Source organism: Gobius niger, assembly GCF_951799975.1.
Source record: "Gobius niger genome assembly, chromosome: 16".
Classification (NCBI taxonomy): Eukaryota; Metazoa; Chordata; class Actinopteri; order Gobiiformes; family Gobiidae; genus Gobius; species Gobius niger.
In genome coordinates, this window is record NC_136867.1 from 15,897,720 (window position 1) to 15,919,829 (window position 22,110).

The 22,110-nt window shown below is 42.1% G+C and overlaps 1 protein-coding gene across 5 annotated transcripts in view; it reads right to left on the reverse strand.

The window, feature by feature from the left end:
- The window catches only part of daam2 (dishevelled associated activator of morphogenesis 2), a 73,413-nt gene that overhangs the window by 4,195 nt on the left and 47,108 nt on the right, over positions 1–22,110 (reverse strand). For 2 of the 5 annotated variants that reach the window (XM_079573300.1, XM_079573299.1), the window contains exons 5-25: positions 20,004–20,098; positions 15,519–15,852; positions 14,058–14,168; positions 13,837–13,940; positions 13,693–13,759; positions 13,497–13,614; positions 13,290–13,422; positions 12,044–12,067; positions 11,590–11,648; positions 11,333–11,517; positions 9,800–10,111; positions 9,608–9,715; positions 7,972–8,001; positions 6,446–6,552; positions 5,023–5,107; positions 4,662–4,768; positions 4,159–4,247; positions 2,458–2,626; positions 1,812–1,919; positions 1,663–1,723; positions 1,165–1,296 (exon numbers count right to left, since the gene is read on the reverse strand). In XM_079573300.1, the coding sequence (XP_079429426.1) occupies positions 1,165–1,296; positions 1,663–1,723; positions 1,812–1,919; positions 2,458–2,626; positions 4,159–4,247; positions 4,662–4,768; positions 5,023–5,107; positions 6,446–6,552; positions 7,972–8,001; positions 9,608–9,715; positions 9,800–10,111; positions 11,333–11,517; positions 11,590–11,648; positions 12,044–12,067; positions 13,290–13,422; positions 13,497–13,614; positions 13,693–13,759; positions 13,837–13,940; positions 14,058–14,168; positions 15,519–15,852; positions 20,004–20,098 (2,538 nt within the window). The remainder of the gene's footprint in view (positions 1–1,164; positions 1,297–1,662; positions 1,724–1,811; positions 1,920–2,457; positions 2,627–4,158; positions 4,248–4,661; positions 4,769–5,022; positions 5,108–6,445; positions 6,553–7,971; positions 8,002–9,607; positions 9,716–9,799; positions 10,112–11,332; positions 11,518–11,589; positions 11,649–12,043; positions 12,068–13,289; positions 13,423–13,496; positions 13,615–13,692; positions 13,760–13,836; positions 13,941–14,057; positions 14,169–15,518; positions 15,853–20,003; positions 20,099–22,110) is intronic. The other 3 variants (XM_079573301.1, XM_079573302.1, XM_079573303.1) reach the window with 3 other exon arrangements.

The following is a 22,110-nucleotide window of genomic DNA, read 5'->3' on the forward strand; positions in this document are numbered from 1 at the left end:
TTGTTGCACTCCTCTTTGGGCTCTAGTCGGGTGTTACAAAGCGTGCTACTTTTGCTTTCACTTGGCACGGCCCCAGATGGTGGCACAATTCGCTGTGCTCTAATGAGTTTTATGCAATGGCCTTTGGAGGGCACTGTTTGAGGTTCCAACGGATAAAATTCAAAGTAACTTGCCTTCTGTGACACTGTGTTTAGTTGTGTCTCCCACTGTAGGTCACTACACTACTATCTAGCAGGAGGATACAAATTGTGCAAACGGAGAACATTAAAACTCCACAGAGACAGGCCCATATGGTCCAGGACCGTGTTGCTGTGATTCAGCAACAGTCAAGCACTGTGCTGCTGTTGCTACAATGCCCTGTTGCTACAAAACCTTGGAGATTTGCTTTGCTGCACTGTCCTTCTCCTTGATTCTTAACGACTAAACACACCCACACTTTAACTTTGCATTCAGCTGGAAACTTGTCAAAAAGCCTTGACATGCTGAGTTGCTACGTCAGATTCCCCACTCTGCAGCACAAACTCCCTGACGCAGACGGAGGTCGGAGTGTGTGGAGAATAAGCAAACACAGCCTCTTTTGTGTTACTGAAGCAACCCAGGCCCTGCTCCTTCTTCAGTGTTACCATTGACACAAACACTGACCTATTTATACTTCTAACAACCCTAAAGAAATCCGTTGTCAAAATGTTAAATGTAATGCCACTTTTGGATGTTCCTCCATGTCTCACTGCCAGTGTGTCATCATCAGAATGCTTAATGTGCACTGGAGCAACAAAGGCCAGAAAAGTCAATGTTACCATAAATCCTTTCAGTGCCGTCTTTCTCCGAGATCCTCTCCAAACCCCAGAGATATTTTCACATTACACATTTCCTACAATCCATCAGTTTGCGGGCCTGCAGAGTTCAGTAGGCTGATTTCCCCAGTTGTATAAGGAGGGGGTGTTGATGTACAATGTTAAGTCAAAGAGACAAACTATCCCTTTTTGCTTTCTGCTGAGCACTTAAAGGGTTTAAGTTCTCTCCCTTTAGAGTTTTGTCTTTCTTCAACACTCCTCCCGTCTGACATGAAGACTTGGCAAGGCGCAGTGAGCATAGAAACCACCCACATGTGCTAATCCCTCTCCATATGTGCTTTACAAGTGGATGCTGAAGCGCTTTAACTACCTTGTCCTTGGCCTCGCTCAGCTGGTCCTCAAGTTCAGAGAAGCTAAAACCAGCGACGGTGATGAAGTCTCCGATAACAGCCACGAACTTGTCGCCTCGCTCTCTCGTCCTGCTCTGCTGGTAATGCAGCTCCTAAAAGAAGAATATTAGGACCTTTATTAGAAAGTTGGGATTTGTTTTTTTTTAAAGCTTATTTGAGAAATGAGCTGTTATATCTAGCATTGGTTTATTTCATTCATTTGGTCAGGATAGGGACTGTTCATGAACACATGAGCCTCATCAGATGGTGGTCTTAAACAATGACAATCTCAAAATAGATACACAAAAATATGCTTCGGTTTGTCAACAACATCTCCCAAATTGCTCCACATGTGAACCAGAGTGTCATGTGGTGTTTGACCTTTTCCGCAAAACATTAACGGCACTCAAACACCGGGAAAACAGACACTTGGGAAAACCAGCACGAGAAGAATGGTGACACAATGCCAACCAACTCACCGCCTCGAGCGCCTTCAGCCCACTTTTGATATGGTGCACTTCTTTTTCCAACTCTGCCAAACTAAAAACAGCATGAAAGAAAAAATGAGTATCAAATGCTCTTTTTAACGGCAGAGCAAATAGACACAGTGTTTAAATAGTGGACTCACTTGACTTTAGCAGCCTCCGGCACGTAGTTGAGATCATTGTGGATCTGCAGCGTGTCTGGATAATTCTTCTCGAAGATCATAATCAAGTAGTGCAACATGGTAATATTCCTGTTATCAATGACAAATCAAACATAAAAATAAACCCGATGATCCATATCATAGGGGAAAATATTTGTACTACCTCTTTTTCTGGTCTATTTGAAAAAAGATCATTTTAAAAGGTGATTTACGGTACATGGCTGCAGTACAAGACAGCATTTTTGGTCTGAGCGTCAGGGGAAACATTACACAGGCCAATTAGGGTCACTCGGCTTGGGATCTGGACTGCAGTTCCCATCATGCATTGGAAGAGGCACACAGGAAGTGAAGTGCTGGCATGGAGTGAGAGGTCCTTTAAGTTTGTGGTTTTGAGCAGTGGAAAATAGAGCTGTACTTGTGGCGTGGTCTGTATTTGCACTGTCACCATGGTTTTATGAAGAGAGAGAAAAAAAAGTTTATTCTGATCCAGATTTGGTGCTAAATTTAGAGTCAAAATTCAATATGTGTCACAGATTACTCAACAAATGCACATTTTCAGAGACCATTTTGGAAACTTGACGAATCATCTTTTCTTCAGCCACGTTCCTTTGTCCACGCAGATGCTCACCTGTCTATGCTGGACTTGGTGTCCGCGATTTTGTTGAGGCTGGAGACCTTGAATCCGTAGGCGTTTCCTCTTTGGCCTTTGTTCATGAAGTTCCCGAAGGCCAGAACCACCTCCAGGATCTGAGTCAGCCGCTTGCTCCGGACCACCTCCTTGGACGCATTGAGGAGCGCTGAGGGACGAGAAGAAAGGACACAGCTGTAGGCATCATACGCTCTACATTCATCGCACTTTTAGGCCACAACTATGGCTAATAACATATCGTTCAATAAAAGAAATTGAACACTGGCTATTTGGATTCAATATTGGAGGAACATAATGTTAACACAATATCCAAACAGTATTATGATCTATATATTGAAGGATTTTGAGAAATATGCGCACAAAAAAGCTGGCATCATGAACTGGCCTAAACAACCTTTTCCTGCTTTTTCCACTTCCCTACTGACCCACATGCCATGACTGTACATGGCCCTAAACCTCTGCGTCCACCCTCCTTTACAGCCAACATTCCTCATCATGATTGATCAGTGTCTGTGCGGGTCAGCGGGGAAACGCATCAAACGTCTGCCATTCGTCTCTAAAACAGCAGGGGAACAGGTTCACTCGTCCGTCCCCCCCAGGAGTCCCGACCGCTTTGGCAAAGTGCAGGTGCTTCCCGTGGCAGTAAAGAGGATGTAAAAACCATCAGCTTTGGCTGTAATGTTATTGTAGAGCCGTGTCTGCTGCGGTACCACAACTGGACTTTTCAACGTCTTTCAGAATGATTGAACATTCTGGGTGGTCCAACAGATTTACAGGAAAAAAAATGCTTGAGCACAATAAGAAGATGTGAGGACTTTATTGCAAGTGTTAATGAACTGTGTGGTTGAGGAGCATTTGGATGTAGCTCTGAAGGCCTGATGCAAACCTCTGACGATTACATAAAATGCTCTAATTTCCAATCCGAGTGGTGAGATATGAGTTAGAAGGTGAATACTGAACAAAAAGACTTTAAATTACAATAGCAGCAAAATAACTAGTATTAATAGTGGCACAACAGTGGAGATGGGGAATCGAGAATAGAATAACGGTACTTTAAAACAGTCATCAACTGATTCAAATCAGTAGTATGTTCCTCCACTTCTGCATAATGCTGTATATTTTGAGTAAAGATGTCTAGTAGAAGTAGTAGCTCTGGTGAAGAGAAGGAAGTGACAGCTCAGTGGTGACACACCCGTGTTCCCACACACGCGTCCATCACTGCAGCCGCTACTCTCTGAAGTCGCTTTATGAGAAAGGCTCTTTCCTCTCAACACAAGCCAGCTTTCCAAAACAGGCTCCTGGCAACTGACGCCACACTTGCAGGGAGAAAACTGCAGCGTGCAAACAACTTACCGCGCATGAATTTCACAAGATGCTGTCAAAGAGACTTGGATGCGGAAGCTCCAGGCTGCTGACATGTTTAGTGTCTGAAACATGTTTTTGCTAGTAAACGTCTAAGTGTATACAACATGGATGCGGTATGGTCCTATAATCTTTTGTTTGATTTCTGTGGGTAATTTATCGCTTGTGCGAGCACATTTTCAACATCAGCTGAGATTTAGGGCGCACAGGAAACAAATAAATTAAGTTTTGGATCCACAACAATAACTCAATATTCAACTAAAGCGTGGCCGCTGCTCACTGGGGCATTTTATAGGCCCCTTAAGCTTCTGCCCTTACCTTCAACTTTTGGCTTGGTTTCAGCGAGCCGCTCGGCAAACTTTTTCTTGAAGAACAGGGCCTGCAGTCGCTGCTGGTAGTGGTCGATTCTGGAAAAGAAACAAATGAGGGTTATGCTAAAATTCTGAAGACAAACAATTATATAAGTAGTAAAATACATATGCTGATTGAAGAATAATATAAAATGAAAAATTGCAAGGTTGTACTGTCCAACCCTTCACTAACTATTCAATATTTCATAATAAATTAACCGCCCTGATTATCTCGTTAAAATGTTCAGGAAGAAGTCCAAAACTCAAAATGTCACTGGACTTTACTGTAATCGGGTCTCCAAAGTACAGGGCAGAACAACCTGCTATAACTCCTTATCTCAGCTTCCTCCTGCATTTCGTAAACCTACTGAGCGTGAACAAACATTGGGCTTCCAGTGAATGAACTGACTCCAAGGACAAACTATTATTCAGCAAAAAAGGAGTCATTGGAGTAAAAACACCGTTTGGTACCTGCTCATCTCAAAGAGGAAGCGGTCAGCCCGGGCCATTCGCTCCAGCTCGTGTTTGTGCTCCTCCAACAGGTCGATATCGCTCTTCTCTGGGATAAACTTTAGCAGCTAGGAAGACGATAAATAATATAGTTACTACAAGTTATCGTTTGAGGATGAGGATAAGGCATAGAAAAGAATAGTAGTTGAGCTAAATTAACCACTATTACAATAAAAACAAAAAGACCAGAATTATACTCTATGATTTAGAAAGTCTCCAAGCGAAACAAGTCCGCTCTTGAACTGAAGATAATTGTGAACCGCTTGAAGAAACCTGTGCACTATTACCACAACACAGAAATATAACAATGTAAGATGACTACCTGCTCCAACATGTCTTTGGCGAGTTCTTCTCTCTCGTCCATCTCCAGAATGGCCCGCTTTATCTCTTCATTGCTCAATTTTAACCTGTGGAGATAGAAACAAATAATTACAGATAAACAATTTGCTCAAATTAATGACCACCATTGATTATATTAACCACATGATGGACAGTAAAAGGGCTGTGAATGACACCAGTGCTCGTGTGGGACTGTGGCCAGCTGCCGCGAGTGCACGTGACCAGTGTTAAGTGTACTGGCTTGGATCAATAATGGCATTGTTAGTCTGTGCATCAAAGCCATAGTGACCTAATCCTGGCCCCGTTTGGGCTCAAGCCTTTTGCCCCTGGGTCTTTGACTATTGACAGAAAACAGAGTTCATGATCCACATGGCAGTGTTTTTAGACAAAGAGGTCTGAGGAAGCCTGGTTATCGATCTGTGAAGAGAGCAGGGCATGGTTCAAATCCTCAAAAGACCCAGGATAATTGCTGCTTAAAGATGTACAAAAGGGGAACATATTGGAGAGTGAATTTAAAATGATAGAAATTGATTAATGACCATAGAGAGATCCTAAGAGGGTTATTTGATGCATTTTTTGTTGATTGGAGAAGTCTCTGGTGGCTCATTTTCTAATCTTTTTTAATTCTAAGGGAAAGAGTATAACTACTGTCTAAAATGGACATCCTCAAAAGGTTATTCAATGTAGTGGTTCTCAAAGGTTGATTGCGACAGCGAGACTTTGCTTAAAATTATATACATTTTTTGGGTCATTGATTGATTTAAAGGGGCTAGATGCAAGTTGGCCATTTTATACTCACTACTGCCACCTCAGGTCTTACGTGTAACTGCAGGTTCTATATTAAGCTTGTGCATGAAGGCACTTTGACCCACAGTAACAACGTTTTGAGTGACATTGCAGGATTTTAGAGGCAGTTGTGGTGAACAGGTCTGGGTCATTCTACACATTAGGACATGGCTGGAACATGTAGGGGGAGGAAAATACTTAGTTTTAACATTTTTAAACTGTATAGTCCCTTTAATGCATTAGACTGAATGGAGACATCTCTGTGGCAATATGGTAACTTTTCTTACTTTTTAGGTTTAAAAGAAAAGAGACCTCCATCTGCGAATGTAAAAATCATACATATACAGTATATATCACATGATTTACTTTCCCTCAACAATAGAAAAAAAGTAAAAAGAACTACGCTGACAGATGTCCTTCTCAGGCGCTATAGTAGAAACACATTGTGCACAAAAAAAAAAAAAAACATAAAAAGTGTCTGTCTGAGTGAGTTATGCCCAAAGCATGACCCGTCGTCTGCTGTGTCACCGAGCACACGTTTGGGGAAGTGATCGCATTCACATGTGCGTGATGTTGATTCTTTCTGACGTGTGTGTTATGGTCCGGGCTGCAGCACGTACTTTGAAAGCAGGATGACACAGTTCTGAGCGCGCCTGCCGTCGATGACTGACAGCTCTTTGACCTTCCGCGTGCTCACGTAGATGTCGTCCATTGAACCCGTCTCTTTCTGCAGCAACACAAAAGCAGAGGAAGGCATAAAAACACGGCATTGGCAGCAACATTCACAAAGTGGTAATTCTGGCCAGATTTTAAAGAAAAGGGAGATGGGTACTATAAAGACTGGAGAAAGCTGCACAGTCAAATAAAGCTAAGTCTGGCAACTGCTCAGTTTTCCATGACCGGCTTTTGAAGTCAGCTTCTCCGAGTGTGCCATGCATTATGAGCACGACATGAAGCCACAATGGGAGTATTGTTTAAAAGCCTAGAATTAAATGCTGCAGTGCAGACTGTATCATAAAGTAAAGCAGCAATGGCTAGTGATGCGTTTAATGTACTTCATTTACTTCTAGTTAAAGGTTTTGGTTTAATTAATAGTACTTAACTTCAGTACAAATAGTGGCTACACTACCCGGTATAATTTGGCCTCAACATAAATGGTTCCTATATCCTATTCATTTTATGCACCATTTTAGTTTTTTTGTCCTACTCTGGGTAAACTTTAGTGCTGGTGATTATTATACTTACAAAGAAACGCATGTGTAATTGGACAGCAACAAACATTATCATTATGCTTTTTACTTTAACTATATTAATTATTAAAACAATCTCTGTTCAAATAGTATTCAGGCTTACCTTCTTCTTATAATCTGAAATAATTCTAAATACCTCCTGCAAAGTGCTTGCAAACACCCCAGTCAGTAAATCTGCTGTACCAAATTAAACCAAACACAAAACGTTGTCCTTAATTTTGCTCACAAGCAAGTGCTTATTAGATGACTACCCTCCACCTCTACCAATGCGGTATTATTTTGAAGCAACACAAGTTACTTTGATGTAGTTCAAAGTCAATTCTGAACTAGTATGTAACAGCAAAATCAAAGCAAACAAAGACCGTAAAACAAGCTTAATTCTTATAAACTTCAGACAAATGTTGTTTGAGAAATCCACAAAGAGAAAAGGAATGTCTGAGAAGCCGGTAGGGGCTGCATGTCAAGCACATTCTATTTGTGATCGGAGTTGGTTTCCTTCTTGCCTGGCTGCTGCGTATGACGTATGTAAAACAGATGCAGCTTGTAAAGAAAATGTCATTTTTCCATGACCGCAGTGACCTGTATAGTCTGGCAGCAGTCGAAGGTTGGCGTTAGGTTAAGGGGGCAACTCCCATTCAGAGATCAAGCGCCAAAGCCTTCTCTGCCCACGCGAGGCCAACCAAAAGTACCTAGTTTTAGCAACTTTCTCCTGTAAATGTTTTTTTTTTATGTGTAGCGTTGGGTCATATTAACTTCCTATATGGCAAATCAGGCATATTTCTCATATTGAGTCACATAGTCAGTTAATGGCACACTTTATTGTGGCTGGTCATTACAGAGCCAAACTTAAATGAACAGTGGAGAGAAAATAACATGTCTGGGAGACCTCAACTCACCTGTTTGAACGATTGGTTAGTGAGCAGGTCCTGCGCAGGCAATCGGAGAGAGCGGAGACGCACACACAAATCAGAAACACATGCAGATATTAGCATTTCAGGCAGAAAAATGAGAGCTGTGGCTCGGGGAAAAGATCTACAGCTATGCATACTACAAGCTGAAGCTGAAAAAGAGCCATCATCTACTGTTGAAATCATCACAGGCTCATGAGCAAAGATTTATTTGAGCTGCAGCCATGGAAAGGCAGTATTTTATTTGGGTTTAAGGTCATGATTGTTTTACTGTATTCTTTTTCTGATTGCATCTACATCTGTCTGGACATGGGAAAACACGAACATGAGAAACGAGCGTGGTAACTAATCCTTCTTTGGACAAATGTAAACAAAGCTTTTTATTTCTGTCTCAATGGCCAGTGGCAAAAGTAAGAAACGGAATGAAAAAGCCATTCTCCTTATATATAAAGAGATGGCTGGCTTATTGTTAGGTTTAACTGAAATCTACCCTTGCCAAATGGAACTGCGTCGTCAAAGCCAGGAAGATCTCAGGATTTTTATGTGGCTTGATCCTTAGAGATCTGCATTTAGCCATTAGCCGTGCCAATAAAAACCTGCACTGTATAAATAAATACCCACAGCAAATCACTGTCAGCAACAACCTCGAATGACCCACTGCTCCCAAATAAAATACAGTACAGAAGAGCGGTGCTTTAGCTTTCAGAGGATTGTCAAGTAAAGCAGAATAACACATTTGAGGCCAATTCAATGACAACACTAAAGCCGGTGTGAACTCTGAATTATTCTATATAACATTTTAGACCTGCTGGGGAGTCAGTGGCTCAGGTTTTGCCCTTGGGTAAGACACTTCACTGAATATTGCACCCACGGTAGTAGTATCGCAATCATTCTGTGTAAACACATAAACACTTGAATGGAACTTTTGCACATCTTTAACTTGGCCTGCATTTATATTTTTTGCGGTGTCAGCAAATGCATTATCTCTTTATCTCTTGCCTCAAGTTGCCAGTGTGAATGTGTTGGTAGTTGTGCGTCTCCAGTGCACACGGATATCCACTTTTCAGATGTTTGCTACCACCAGAAAGAATGAATGAATAAAGCGTCATACAGCAAAGTCATTTGGATAACTTGAAAGACGATATGTAAGAGTAAGGCATTATTTTTACTGCATACGTTCAGTATAGCCAGCATAACGTCTAATGAGCTGAATAGTAGAATTAAAAGTGCTATGTAATTACGCAGTAGTCTGTAGTACAGTGAGATGAAATATGATGAATCAATTGCTTCCTTATTTAAGGGCAGGGAAAACCCCCAGCATCATGACTCCTCGTGACCAAGGCAAATGACTGGTTTCTCTGTGTGATTGTAAAGCATGAGCCCGTGATGATGCAGTCATTCAAACTCTCACAAATCTCCAGACAAGCTTTAGCTGCGTTTTCTACTGTGGAGCATTCACTACAGCAGCCTGGAGCCAGACCTCTGCACAGCCTCAATCATAGTCACTTTCACACTTCAACTACCAAAACATCACAGTAATGTTCAGTGATTAAGAGCCAATTCTTCAAAACATGCATTGAAGCCATCAATTTGCACTCAGTGAAATCAGAGCATAAATGCAAACCTGCTGTCGTTGATAGGCTGAAAACATCTTCTCTATGTCTTTCAAGTCGAGGATCTTGAACGCTCGGAGGTCATCGATGTCGTTCCAGATTGTGCCGTTGATCACGTGCTGTGCGAGGAAATATAATGTTTGATAATAACTTAATATCTCTGCAACACCTTTGGACAAGTGAAGAAGCGCCGTCTGCCTCACCTCTCCCAGTTTGGCCCAGTTAAAGGACTTGAGAGGATGCGAAGGCTGGGGAATGGTCTTGGAGCGCTGCGTGTTAGCCGAGCTGAAGGAGGGCAGCCCGGGCGGTGGAGGAGCCCCGAACATGGGGGGCGCCCCGGGCGGAGGGGGTGGCGCGCCGGGCGGCGGAGGGGGCGGCGGTGGCGGAGGACAGCTCACAGGCAGCGGCGGAGGAGGAGGAGGGAACCCCGCTGTCATCGGAGGAGGGGGGGGGATCATGGGGGCAGCAGGACCACCCGGGGGAGGAGGCGGAGGGGGGAACGACATGTTGCCACTCTACAAAGACGAGGAGAACATATATTAGTTTAGAATAGTATGACATTGTCTCCTCTTGTGGGGTTACTTACTACAGTACTTTTCTTTTTTTTAATTAAAAGGGGCTAGATGCAAGTTAGCCATTTTATGCTCACTACTGCCACCTCAGGTCATACATGTAACTGCACCTTTTATGTTAAGCTCGTGCATGACGGCACTTCAGACCTGAAGTAACACCTTTTTGAGTGACCGTGCAGGATTTAAAGACAGGTCTGGGCTCATTCTACACTAGGACATTGTTGGAACATGTAGGGGGAGGAAAATACATAATTTTAACATTTTTAAACTCTGTATAGTCCCTTTAAGCTCTTAACCAAGTGCATTCTCTCTCTGATCTTTGTATCAGGTTTACCCAAATCTTAAAGGCGCTATACTGCCTATAGGCCTCATTTTAAAGTGAAGACCTACAAAACTCATCTTCCTTGCATTGTTGTCATTTTTTTAAAACTTTTTTTCATCACTTCTTTTGTTGCGTTTCCGTCACATTCTTGCCACATTCTTAACACATTCTTATCGCTGTCTGTCACTTTCTTGTTGAGTTTTTGTAGCTTTTCTGTTGTTCTTGTGGCATTTTTGTTGCATTTTTTTCACACATTTTTGTCACTTTTTTTTAATCACATTTTTGTCACTTTTCTGTGGCTCTTTTGTGTTTTTGGTCACATTTTTCCATTACTTTTTGGTCACTTTTTTTCCGCTCTTTTGCTGCATTTTCATCCTCGTTTCATTTTTGTCACTATTTTGACGCATTTTTTTCAAGAAGCTTTTAGATTTGAATAAAGCCAAACTGGAGAAAATGGTCTCGATTCAGTAAGCAGACATAGATACACTTTCATAAACTTCATCACATTAAAAATAATAATGTAACGTGAATACTTTGGTTAATCGCACTGGTTCATTCTCACTATGTGCTGTAAGTGTGGAATCCATTAGCCTTGTAGCACATGGACTGAACCATCACAGAGAACTCACTGGAAGTTACAGTTTATTAGCTCAGGTGTTGATGATTAGTAATCAGCCTCATGAACAGCTGCGGGCCGATTACTCATTAGGCCGCACTAACATTACACTCATGTATCAGGCTGTTGGAAAAACTGGAATGATGAATCTTTGTTTCCACTAATGCCGTTTACTGGGCACTGTTCCTACTGTGTAGCCAACTCTGGATGTGAAAGTGCTGCTTACTGCGATGTCATGGATGCGCGAGGACAGGTCCAGGACTTGTTCCCTCGCCGAGCGCAGCTCCACACCCTCTCGCTGCAGTTTGTCCTTCATCTTGTTCAGGGTCTTCATCATATCGTCCTTTTCTGTAGTCTTCGTCTCACATTCGCGTTCCTTTTTCTCCAGTTTAGCCATCAGCTCTGCGTGGTCTGCGAGAGAGGAGAGAGCTTGTCATTTTCTGTGCCCAAAAGAGTCGACCTGTAGAGAGCAGTGTGACCTACCTTTCCTGAACTTCTCTGCCTGCTCTCTCCACTGCTTCACTTCATTCTCATTGACCAGCCTGTTAATGAGAAACACATCTTTCAGACGCACAAACAAAGTCCTTACGCAGCACAATAAACACTGTTGGTAAAAAGCCGCTACAGTCCAATCAACAGAGCAAAACAGCTTTGTGGAAAGTAATTGGAATATTGTCAAAATAATGCTAGTTTGGGTTCTGCATTGATTGAACTGTATTATGCTTATAGCTGGGGAGTAAAATGTTATTGCAAAAAACATTAACTTCTGGACTTTTAATTAAACTTTGAGTTAACTTCTTGATGGCCACACCGGGTTAATAGCTTACTTTAGTTGAAGAAATTTGAAGAGGTCAGAAATTATTCATAGAGAAAGAAAAACAAGGTTGTCAAAGGAAAGTTTGGGGATTTACACAAAAGAAGCATCAGAAAATGTAACCTTGAGTCTCCACGGAAGCTTTGGCTGTAGGAGAAAGATGTTTCACTGATTATCTATGGGCTGAAAATAATGAGCTCTAAAAAGACAAGGACAATGGAGTAATTGCACGGGGCCAAATTAAACTGTCCATTAATCTGATTAGTCCATAAAGTCTGTGGCTTACTAATCACCATTGTCTGAAAGTGTTTGCAGAAGTCCGTGCTGATTTAATTGTTGTATATAGATCACATCCACTGTGCTTAAAAGAACACAATCCCTTCAGACCGGGCAAATAAAAACCTTCATGCATCACTGAAAACTAAACTGACTGAGAGCGTTAATTTCGGGCGCACGCACAAGTCGTCTCTGCCGTCCACAAAACAACTCGTGATGATGAATGACCGCGTCTCACCGCTGTTTGAACAGTTGTTTTATGTTCCTTCCAAGACGTGAGACACACACTTTGACCCATTAGACGGCACGCGGCCAAAATAACAAGAAAATCTCACTTTGCGCATACTTCTGCATGCGTAATTGACTCCTGAAGAGTTTATGGAAACGCAACAAGGCGTTGGCAGGAGTGTAAAGTGAGCCATACATTTACACCACTGTGATGGATCAGCGCTCGACGGTAATGGACAGGCTTGCTCAGATGTTGCATCCAAGTTCAGTATTTTACAGCGCGCCGGGCTTGCTGATTGCACAAACAATGGCGCCTGAATTAGTGAGAAGGGCACGAGCGAGCGAGGGCCAACCATGCTAACCTGCTATATGTTATGCAGGCCTTTAACTGCATAGACTAAACACATACATCACCGAGCTCAGAGTAGGACTAGAAATAACATATAGAGTGGAGAAAAGAAAGCATTACAGTGAAGAGAATGAAAACGCTGAATGTGAGAGGAGCATGCGCCATTTTTTTTTCTGGACAAGCTCAGAATTCCAGCTTTTTTTAATTTATTTTTTTTACCTATAAGGTGTTTAAAAACAAGAGGGAAAGTAAAACAGCGTAAAAGGGTCACTGATGGCACATTTTTCATTCAAATGCCACAATGAGATGAACAGCAGCCCATTACAGTGAATCTAGTTGTGATAATATACAAAGCCACAAGGATTTCTGGGATTCCAGGCACATTGACAGTTTTGTTTTTACCAAATTTAGCTCGTTCACCAAAAACTGTATTTATTTTTTTGGTAACGTTCAATTTATGACATTCGATTGAGTGGTCACACCTGCCATTTCGAGGACAATAGTGCCTGAACTTACATGCGAATGATATTCTTAACACTAAAGTTGTCGAGAGGAGCCAAGTCTGGGTCCTCTCCTTTGTCGTCCTGAAGCACAATCTGCTGCAGGATTCGGTCCAAAAGCTGCCAGTGCTGCAGACCGCTGCGTTTATCTGGGAGGGCAGAGGCAACGGCATTGAGTCACACGGATGATCACAGTGCAGCGAAATTTAATGTGGCTACTTACAGGGCATTTGCAGGCAGTGCTGGAGGATAGACAGGAGGTATGGGTACGAGTCCGAATGGCTCAGCTTCTTCTTGATCAGTTCGAACATAGAACCAGCGCTCTTCGTATCGACATGGTTCTGGCAACAGCAATAGCATTATGTCAAAACAGTAGCTTTTCTTGACAGAGAAATAAAGGTTTGCCATTATGAGCTTACCAAATCAAATCGTTTGGCTAATTCAGAGTCGTCTTCATTTCGCACCATTTCAAAGAAGTCCAGATGTCTATCGGGAAGATTCATTAAAATTATGTATCAATGTTATTTTAATTAATGATCAATAAGATGGTGATCCTCTTTTACCTGTCTAGTGTGGCGTTCTCATGACCCCGGAGTTTGTCGATGACTGGCTGGATTCCCAACATTAGAAACTCGTACCTTAGATGAAGACGGAACTCAAGGTTGTCCTAAAATGACAAAAAATAAAGTAATGTATATCCATTCAGAAATACTAACTTGAATTGCCATATTTACTACATCAAAACTTTCATAAGAGTAAATTTAAAGCTGTAAGTAGTTCTGACCTCCCCTGCTCCAGCGTTGAGCACAGCGTTGATGAAAGACATAATGGCCGTCTTCAAGTTGACCTCGTCTCTGTAGCGCCCTGTACTCCTGTCCAGCTCATTTAGCAGTGTCTGTTCAATTGGAATATATAGGAACATTAGTCAGCGAGAAGTCACACAGTACAGTGAGTATGTACAGTATATCAAACTAACACAACAGTGGGTGGCATTACCACATAGGTCAGTCTCCATTCACAACCCCTTCAGTGACCCCCAGACACACTCACACTGCTTCATCATATCTCATAGCAACATTAAAAAGACTCATAAGCCTCCCAAAGCGTGCATGAGGTGTCACGATTTACCACAAGCCCCCTGGGAAGTGTGAGATGTGGTCTGTTGACTCAGTCCGAAATCACCTCACAGCCAGCCTATGACCTCCATAACTCACAGGGCCCCGTGCAGTATCCTCACCTGCGTTTAATAAAGGCCCCATGTTGACTTAACCTGAAGTATGCTGTCCAAGTAGCTCCAGAATGAGTCAATCAAAATGACCAGTGTTATTATCGCATTACTCAAAGATATTTCTGTTTTTGATAAGCGCCGTCTAGCCAGTGTCTGCAGTAAAGGCTGAGATGGTGTTTTTACAAGCAATAATGACCCACGTGTTGGCCGTCTCCACTCCACAGCCACTATGCGTTATTATCAGGGCTTAGCACTAGCCACGTAGCCAAAAAGGAAATTTTTTTCATTATCGTTATAGAAGATTATCAGTAAATCCATCAGACAACCGGTGCCGATAACTTTACCGGGAGTGGATATGTCTCCATGGAGATGTGACTAGAGTCAGCAGTATTTAAGTTTTCGGTAGGTTAGTTCCAAATCCATTTTTTTGATTACCCACTGCAGAAATAGCATTTTCTGTGTCGAGCTGCTCATTAGCTGCATGTTTTGTTTTGTGTACAGTGTGGTCCAAAATGTTACACAGTTTGCCTTTAAATACTTACTTACTTTAGGAATATTCAATAATTGCCCAATGCCCATCATTTCTGCAGGTTCAGTGATTGTTTAAAGCATAGGCAAATATCGTGATAACATCGTTAATCGCAATTATTTTGGCCAAGATAATCGTGACCCCAAATTTCATTATTGTCCCAAGTCGCATATACAAACATAGTTATATGTAGTTAAACAAAACACCAGCAGAGGGTGTACTTCTTCCTCTTTTGCACCAGCCACTAGAGCAGCATGGCAAAAATCAAACTTTGGAAATACTGGACAAACGTGCAAATCTGTGAAGGCAAACGAAATTCCCCATGGAAAGGATTAGAACAAGTTTGGTCAAGGTTCTGTACTTTAAAACACAGAGAAGCTTCGTAGGTTTCTTTAAGTGACGCACATTTGAGCGTAGGCCAGCGTTTCGAATGTGAAATTGGGACATGGACCAAATACGCACATCTTTCTTCTTTTTTTATTTTTTACCTGGAAGCGTGTCCTCTCCGCCGCGTATTTCTGATAGTGGGCCATTGCCTGCAGCACCTTCTTGTGTCCACCGGGGACGAGACAGACAGCGCCCAGGATCTCCAGCACTGCCACTTTGGTCTTGATGTTCTCCGTGCGGAGGCTCTGGGAGATGGTGTTGATGCTCTGGGGGTGTGCCAGGACGTGGGCGCGTCCTTGCGAATTGTTCATGAGGGCTTTGATGCAGCCGATGACTGAGGTGTGCACGCGGCTCTCGCATGTCTCGTAGTCCATGCTGCGCAGGAAGTTGAGCAGGCAGGTGAGGCCGTCCAGCTCTATGAAACGAGTTACAAACCTGAGGGAAACACAGAGTAAAACATTATGTATGCTACAAAGTGTGAACCCTGTGGGAATAGAACCTACAAGCTTTTTGCTGTGAGGCCAGAGCCATGGTACTAGGCTAATGAGGGCTTTATCTGGCATTCTCATTCTATTTCAGGGAATTGGTCATAATAGTGAATAGCAACTTCATAATAATTGTAGGTCGATTATACTGTCTGCCCTGCCGCTAAATGACAAATGATAATGCCAGGACCGACTGTAGAGCCTTTGAGAATAAGTGGGAGAAGATGTAAAAAAAAACTATATCAGATAAATTGCCACACATGAAACTGAAGACAACAAACAATTTCCCACAAGATGCTGTATGAAAAACAATTTAGTGCCCCATTGAGAACTAATTAGCAGTGTTAATTACAGGCAGCAAGATATTAACCTCTCAGGGATAGAGTGGAGCAGCACTGACAGACAGGGCATAAACAGTAAACAGTGTGGGATGTGACATGCGCATAGTAAATGACCTGCCCACTTAAGAGATTTCTCAATGGCATAAATTACTGTCAACAAAAGAGCGCTTGTCAGGGGGGGGAGAGATGCGCGGCGAGACAGAGGCGACAGTGTAAAAGAGAAGACATCGCGAGCCCAAACAACAGAAAAGAAATGGGAGCGAGAAGCCACATTTCACAGCGCCTCACTGTAACAGATACATTGTTTTGACAGTGTCAGAAAGACGCGGTTCCAAGTTCCATCCCCTCCCACTGCTGCCCTGGCTCGCGGCGCACGGAACAAAACAACTGCGTTTCTAAATCATCGCCCCATTATCTTGCTGTATATCTGACGCCAGGATCCCCTCACACAATCAATGCCAGACGTTTGTGCATTCAGAGTCTTACGCACAAAATCAAACTCTACCTGGCATCGTCAGTGTGAATTTCGCCATAATACCAGATCTTCAACAGCAGCACATGCAGACCGGCTTTTGTGATAATGCATATGATCTTCCAAACGATGAGCTTCATGTTTTGCGGAGTCCGTTTCAAGAAGCCACAACTGTATTTAAGTGACTGTATTGTTTAAAGAAGTACTTTTGTCCAAGTAAGATCCTATGTTGTCTCCAGCCTCTACCTCATAGCAAGGTGCTGAAAATGTAATGCCATAAATTTGATATTAACTAGAGTCAGATGCAAGCTCGACATCGGAAAGTGGAGAACCGCTTAAACCAATCCAAGTGTTAAAGTTACACGTTTTTATATCGGAGGGAATTCCTTGGAAGACGGCAGGGGCCATGAATCTCAGGGCCACCTCAGCGAGAGCTTTCATTCTGTGAGAGAAATTAGGCTGAACATCACTGTGATTAATGCATGGAAATCAGATGGTGATAGATGTTGTTCTTGGAGTTCGAAGCGATGGACTCGAGTCAAAAAGCTACACTTGTTGTTGCCCGCTTCACTCGGCTGTGCAGGTTGCTGACGGGTAGCCAGACATACGGAGCATGTATACAATAGAAGGCAGGCTCTTCCAAAAGCATTCAGCAGTAACTAGTCTGCGAAATATTCAAGTAAGCCGACATCCAACACTCTCCGCTTCACCAAAACCACACAATTCTCTCCTTGAATCAATGCGTGACATCTCTAGAGGCTGCGAAGGCTCTCTCTTGCCATGTTTTAGTCCACTCATCTATGCTTGGCTGACTGATGAAACTCTGCAAGTGGCCTTTAAAGAAAATGACAGAATGCTTGAGAGACTCTTGGGAACAAAAAGTCAGGGACAAACCAAAGGCAACCGGTGCATATAAAATGAGTTGTCAACAATACGAGGTGGTGCGTCTTGTCACATTCAACATAGAAGACAGACATGAACGAAAACTGTAACAATATGGCCGGATTTCAAACATGGGATGCTTAAAATGCAGTCCAGTATTAATTATAGTACAGCTCCACACACAATCATGTGACAGTAAAAGTCAGGGCCAAGGCAAGCATGTGTAATGTGTACAGTCTGTGATGGCACGTGGAGTACGTCCTTATAGATGAGGTTTTAGATTTGTGTCTGGATAGTTTTTTTTGAACATTCTCCAGAAGGTCATGGGGTTTTTCAAATCCTACTGTGTGAAACATTCATCGAACAGTAGTGCAACTTTGGTCCAGCTCTTTGTCTCAGGTTCCAACATGAAACTGTTCAAAAGACTTGATTTGGACAAATAAAGTTTAGAAGATGGTTTCAGTGCTGCGGTCTTGCACGGGTCATGTTTTAAAATGACTTTTTATCTTAATTTTGCTTTTTATTATGTCTATATTCCTTGTGAATATCTTTATTCTAGCATGCACAGGTTTTCTTACTGTATACGGTTTATTGGCTATTTAAACAGAACTAAGTAACTCATGCCCCTAGAGGCCGTAAGCACCACTGCAGGTGTCGTAGCATGTGGCGTTTTTTTACTCATTAATTGTCCGTGAGAGTATATTGGGCACTACGAATGTCTGTCATGCGTCTGCACGTAGCCATAGCCAATCATATCATCATATCAGATGACGTATGACGTACCCGCTGTAAACTTTCGTGCCAAACTATTTAGAACACAGTCTAAAGCTTGATTGAAAAATCCTCCTCGTTATGTAATTGGTCCCCAAATCCATGTGAAAATTTCGGCCATGGTCCCCAGGCTGCTGTGGAGTTCGAAATGCTTCGAGCGCACACAGCAGTTTGGTGTTGGCCAGGCAGGTAAACACTTTCTATTCTAAATGTGTATACAGCAAAGCTTTAAACTTGTACACTTGTCAATGTACTAGTTTGAGGAGCCTTACAGAATCCGCTTTGGGAAGGGATAAGGTGCATTGCATTCTGGGTAAGGGTAGCCTCTGTGACCCTTCCAAAGCCTTCATTTCCTGTCATCCCACAGTTATTCGACAGAGGAAATGACAGGAGTGAGGAGCGTCATGTCTGCATCGCAGGAATGCACCCGGAATATCAACAGCAGCAACAAAACAAGGAGCGATCAGTATGTTAAAACTATTTGAATTAATGTAATACAAGGTAATATTTGTCAAATAATGCACTAAGAAGTTAATAATTTGCCTAATAATACAAGTTTGAATTCATAGTACAACCAACTACAATAGTGTAGAAATGAATAGTTCATTACGCTTTAAAAGTCGTTTTTTATTATTTTTCATTCAGTTTTTTTTTTCTTTTTTACCTTCGTGACCCATTTTACAATTTCTCAAAAATAATGTTTTTATTATTGATCTTGAAACACTAACTAAACAAGCTCTTTAGCAACTGGAAAACTGCAATCCAAGTGCCAGAAGAGAAAATGCACCAATCTGTCGTAAACTTAAATTAGGCAAAGTGCTGCTGAGTAAATTTATGCATAGACATTAAGACCTGCTTAGACTGGTGTCATGATTATAGCAGTAAAATGGAGTTTGGCTGATGTTAGCGATTCCTTTGTTTTGTGGTGGAAGGTGTGACATTTGTTTCCGCAGCCAAAAACATTTTAAATATATTTCCAAATGTGTCTGCTACTCCTCAGCCTTCAAAACCCTGTCCCTCTGCTATCGCCTCCAGATTTAATCAAGCCAACTCCCCGCTCATTTGACAGGATTTTATTTAATTGCCATGTTATCAAAGAGCAAATACTGGAGATTCTGGAACTTCACCAAGGTCAATGGACACACACCATTTCTCTAAAATTACTCACAAGTGAGACAGGGGTCAGACAAGGGTTGGGTCCCTCAGCACATTCACCCTGTCACGATAGGTTTCAATTAATTCTATTTATATTAAATCAGATAAGTGCGTTTTTAATCAGCAGAAAAATAAATACAAACGTGGAAAAATAAAAAATAAAATTAGAAGTATTCTAACCTTATACAACTTCTGACCGCTACCATTGTTCTAAATCCATTTTAGAACATTGATTAAATGTTAGGTCTGTGCCAACAACATACTGAACCCATGATAGATATAGACCATTGCGTCACATGATGGACAGCCCTAAATGAGCCGCTGACAGCAGCAGAGTGGCGGTTAATTCAGTGGATTATCTGGGGTCTGGTGCAGTTACTTGTTGTGCTGCTAAGTGAGGCTTAACAGACGCAAATGTGGGAATGACTGTAATTTAAGGGTGGTCCAAGAGCTTTTAAAGTTATGCCAGATTTCTCTCACCTCATTGGTTGTGTGCGTAGAGCGGTCTTCAGGTCCTCCACCACTTTGTTCCTCATCTCCATTTCCTCCTCATCGTATGCAAAAAGGGTCTGCATCTGCACATCCAAAACACAAAACAGGAAAATTATGAATCCTGTTCTTACCAGTTGCCCATTTCATCAAAAACATACTGGCCATAAATGAAAAGTCGCCACCTGGGTCTGGGGTTGGTGCAGGTCTAGATTCGGCAACTTTATGTGGCCAAAGAATGAGGTCAGTTGAACTGTCTGAATAAACTGAATGACCAGGTTATTCCATCAAGGAACTTTTTCTTCCCCAATGGCACAGGCATATACCAAGATGACAATGCCAGGCTTCATCTGAGTGATTCAGGAAGCATGAGAAGCATAATTTTGACACATGGATTGACCACCAGAGTCTCGACCTTAAGAGGAATCTATGGGATGTGGGAAGACTTTGTGCAATGAGTGGGGCTTACATGTGTGTATGTGTTGTGATGTCCATTTATTACCATTGTACTGTATATCGTCCTTTTTAGTTTAAGGACCAGGTGGTTAATTAAGCGGTTGAAAATCCTTTCTTATGCATGGCAAGGATTAACACTTTTTTTCCATGATGTCTTTTCTTTTTGTATAAAGGACTGGGAGACATTTAATCGCCACAGACGATCATGAAGCAACTTGCAAATAGGAGAACCACAAATTCAAACCTGGCTAGAGGCTTCAGTGCAATTGTGCATTACACTCCCTCAGTGACGTCAAAGGTCTGCTCTTATTATCACAGATCAAACTCCTGTTCAGCATCTGCAGTCTCTCTCCACCTCAGCTGCAGCCAAGTGTGTTTCAGCACTATATGCCCACCCAAAAAATGTGCCTGACGTACCAACATTTATACCTTTGCAAAACTGATGCAATGAAGATATGGTAAATCTTATGTGGCGCTTGTCATTTTGCAGATTAGCAATATGCTTATTGGTTTATTTTGGTTTTGTCTTGCCAAAAATAGAAGTAAACCCGCACCAGAACCAAGTAAAATAAATAAAATATGATGGCAATTGAGGTTAAAGTGTACTGTCAAACTGCACAAACTAAATCTGGCATCAACTTCAAATCAAAGGCCACCAAGTAACAACTTTATAATCTCGTCTAACATTGACTGACAACCCCTCAAGTTTTGTGAAGCGTGTGAGATTCTCTAATCCAGGAACCATGTAGTCAAAACATCCATCATGTCAGTGCAGCTCCAACTCCAGATGGTTCAGACGTCCTCGTGCCAAGAAGCAAAAGCTCCTGTTTCTTCAAATATTCATAGTGAAAGGGAAGTTGGACATCGCAAGTGTGAGGAGAATGAATGATTTGGCCATGCGGTGTGCCAGTTCACCATGCCACGGAGTCTCGCCAAATATCTCCTTCCTACATCTGCTATTTATAAGCTAACCTGAGGCCAATATGAGGACACCATGGGAAACAGTTGGTAAAGAAGAACAGGGTAATTCCCCAAAATCGCTTTTACGAGAAGTGCCCAGCAGATCCAGGACTATGCCTCCCAGTAATGTTGACATGGTGATGACGAATACAGCTTTGCAAAAAAAAAAAAAAAAATAGTGAAAAAATGATCTTGCTGAGCCAAAACACATGCATAGCCTACTCTACATGCAGAGAACGGAGTTGGTAAGCAAAGCACACAAAATGTATCAGGGATTTGGCTGCACAATGTTGGGGATTTTTTTCAGACCAGTATTACATTTATGTTAACATTTTCAGTCAGAGTTTTAAGACCAAGATTCACTGAAATGTGCAGATTTTTAACTTGTTCCCGTGGCAATAAAATTTGAGCATTGATGAAAAATTTACCTCCTAACCCCCCGCCTTAACCGAGCACATTTTCTCCAGTATTACCCAAATCTAAAAGCTTCTCAACAGGAGAGTTTACAGACTATCGGCCCAGTGTGACGCCTCATTTGAAAGCTAAGACCTACAATTTGATCTACCCTTTTTCCTTCATTTTTGTCACGTTTTTGTCATGTTTTAGTGCTTCCTCGTAGTGTGTTTAGTGTAACGTAACCATCAAGCCTCAAAAATGTGACCAAAAAAGCAAGGAGGAAAGA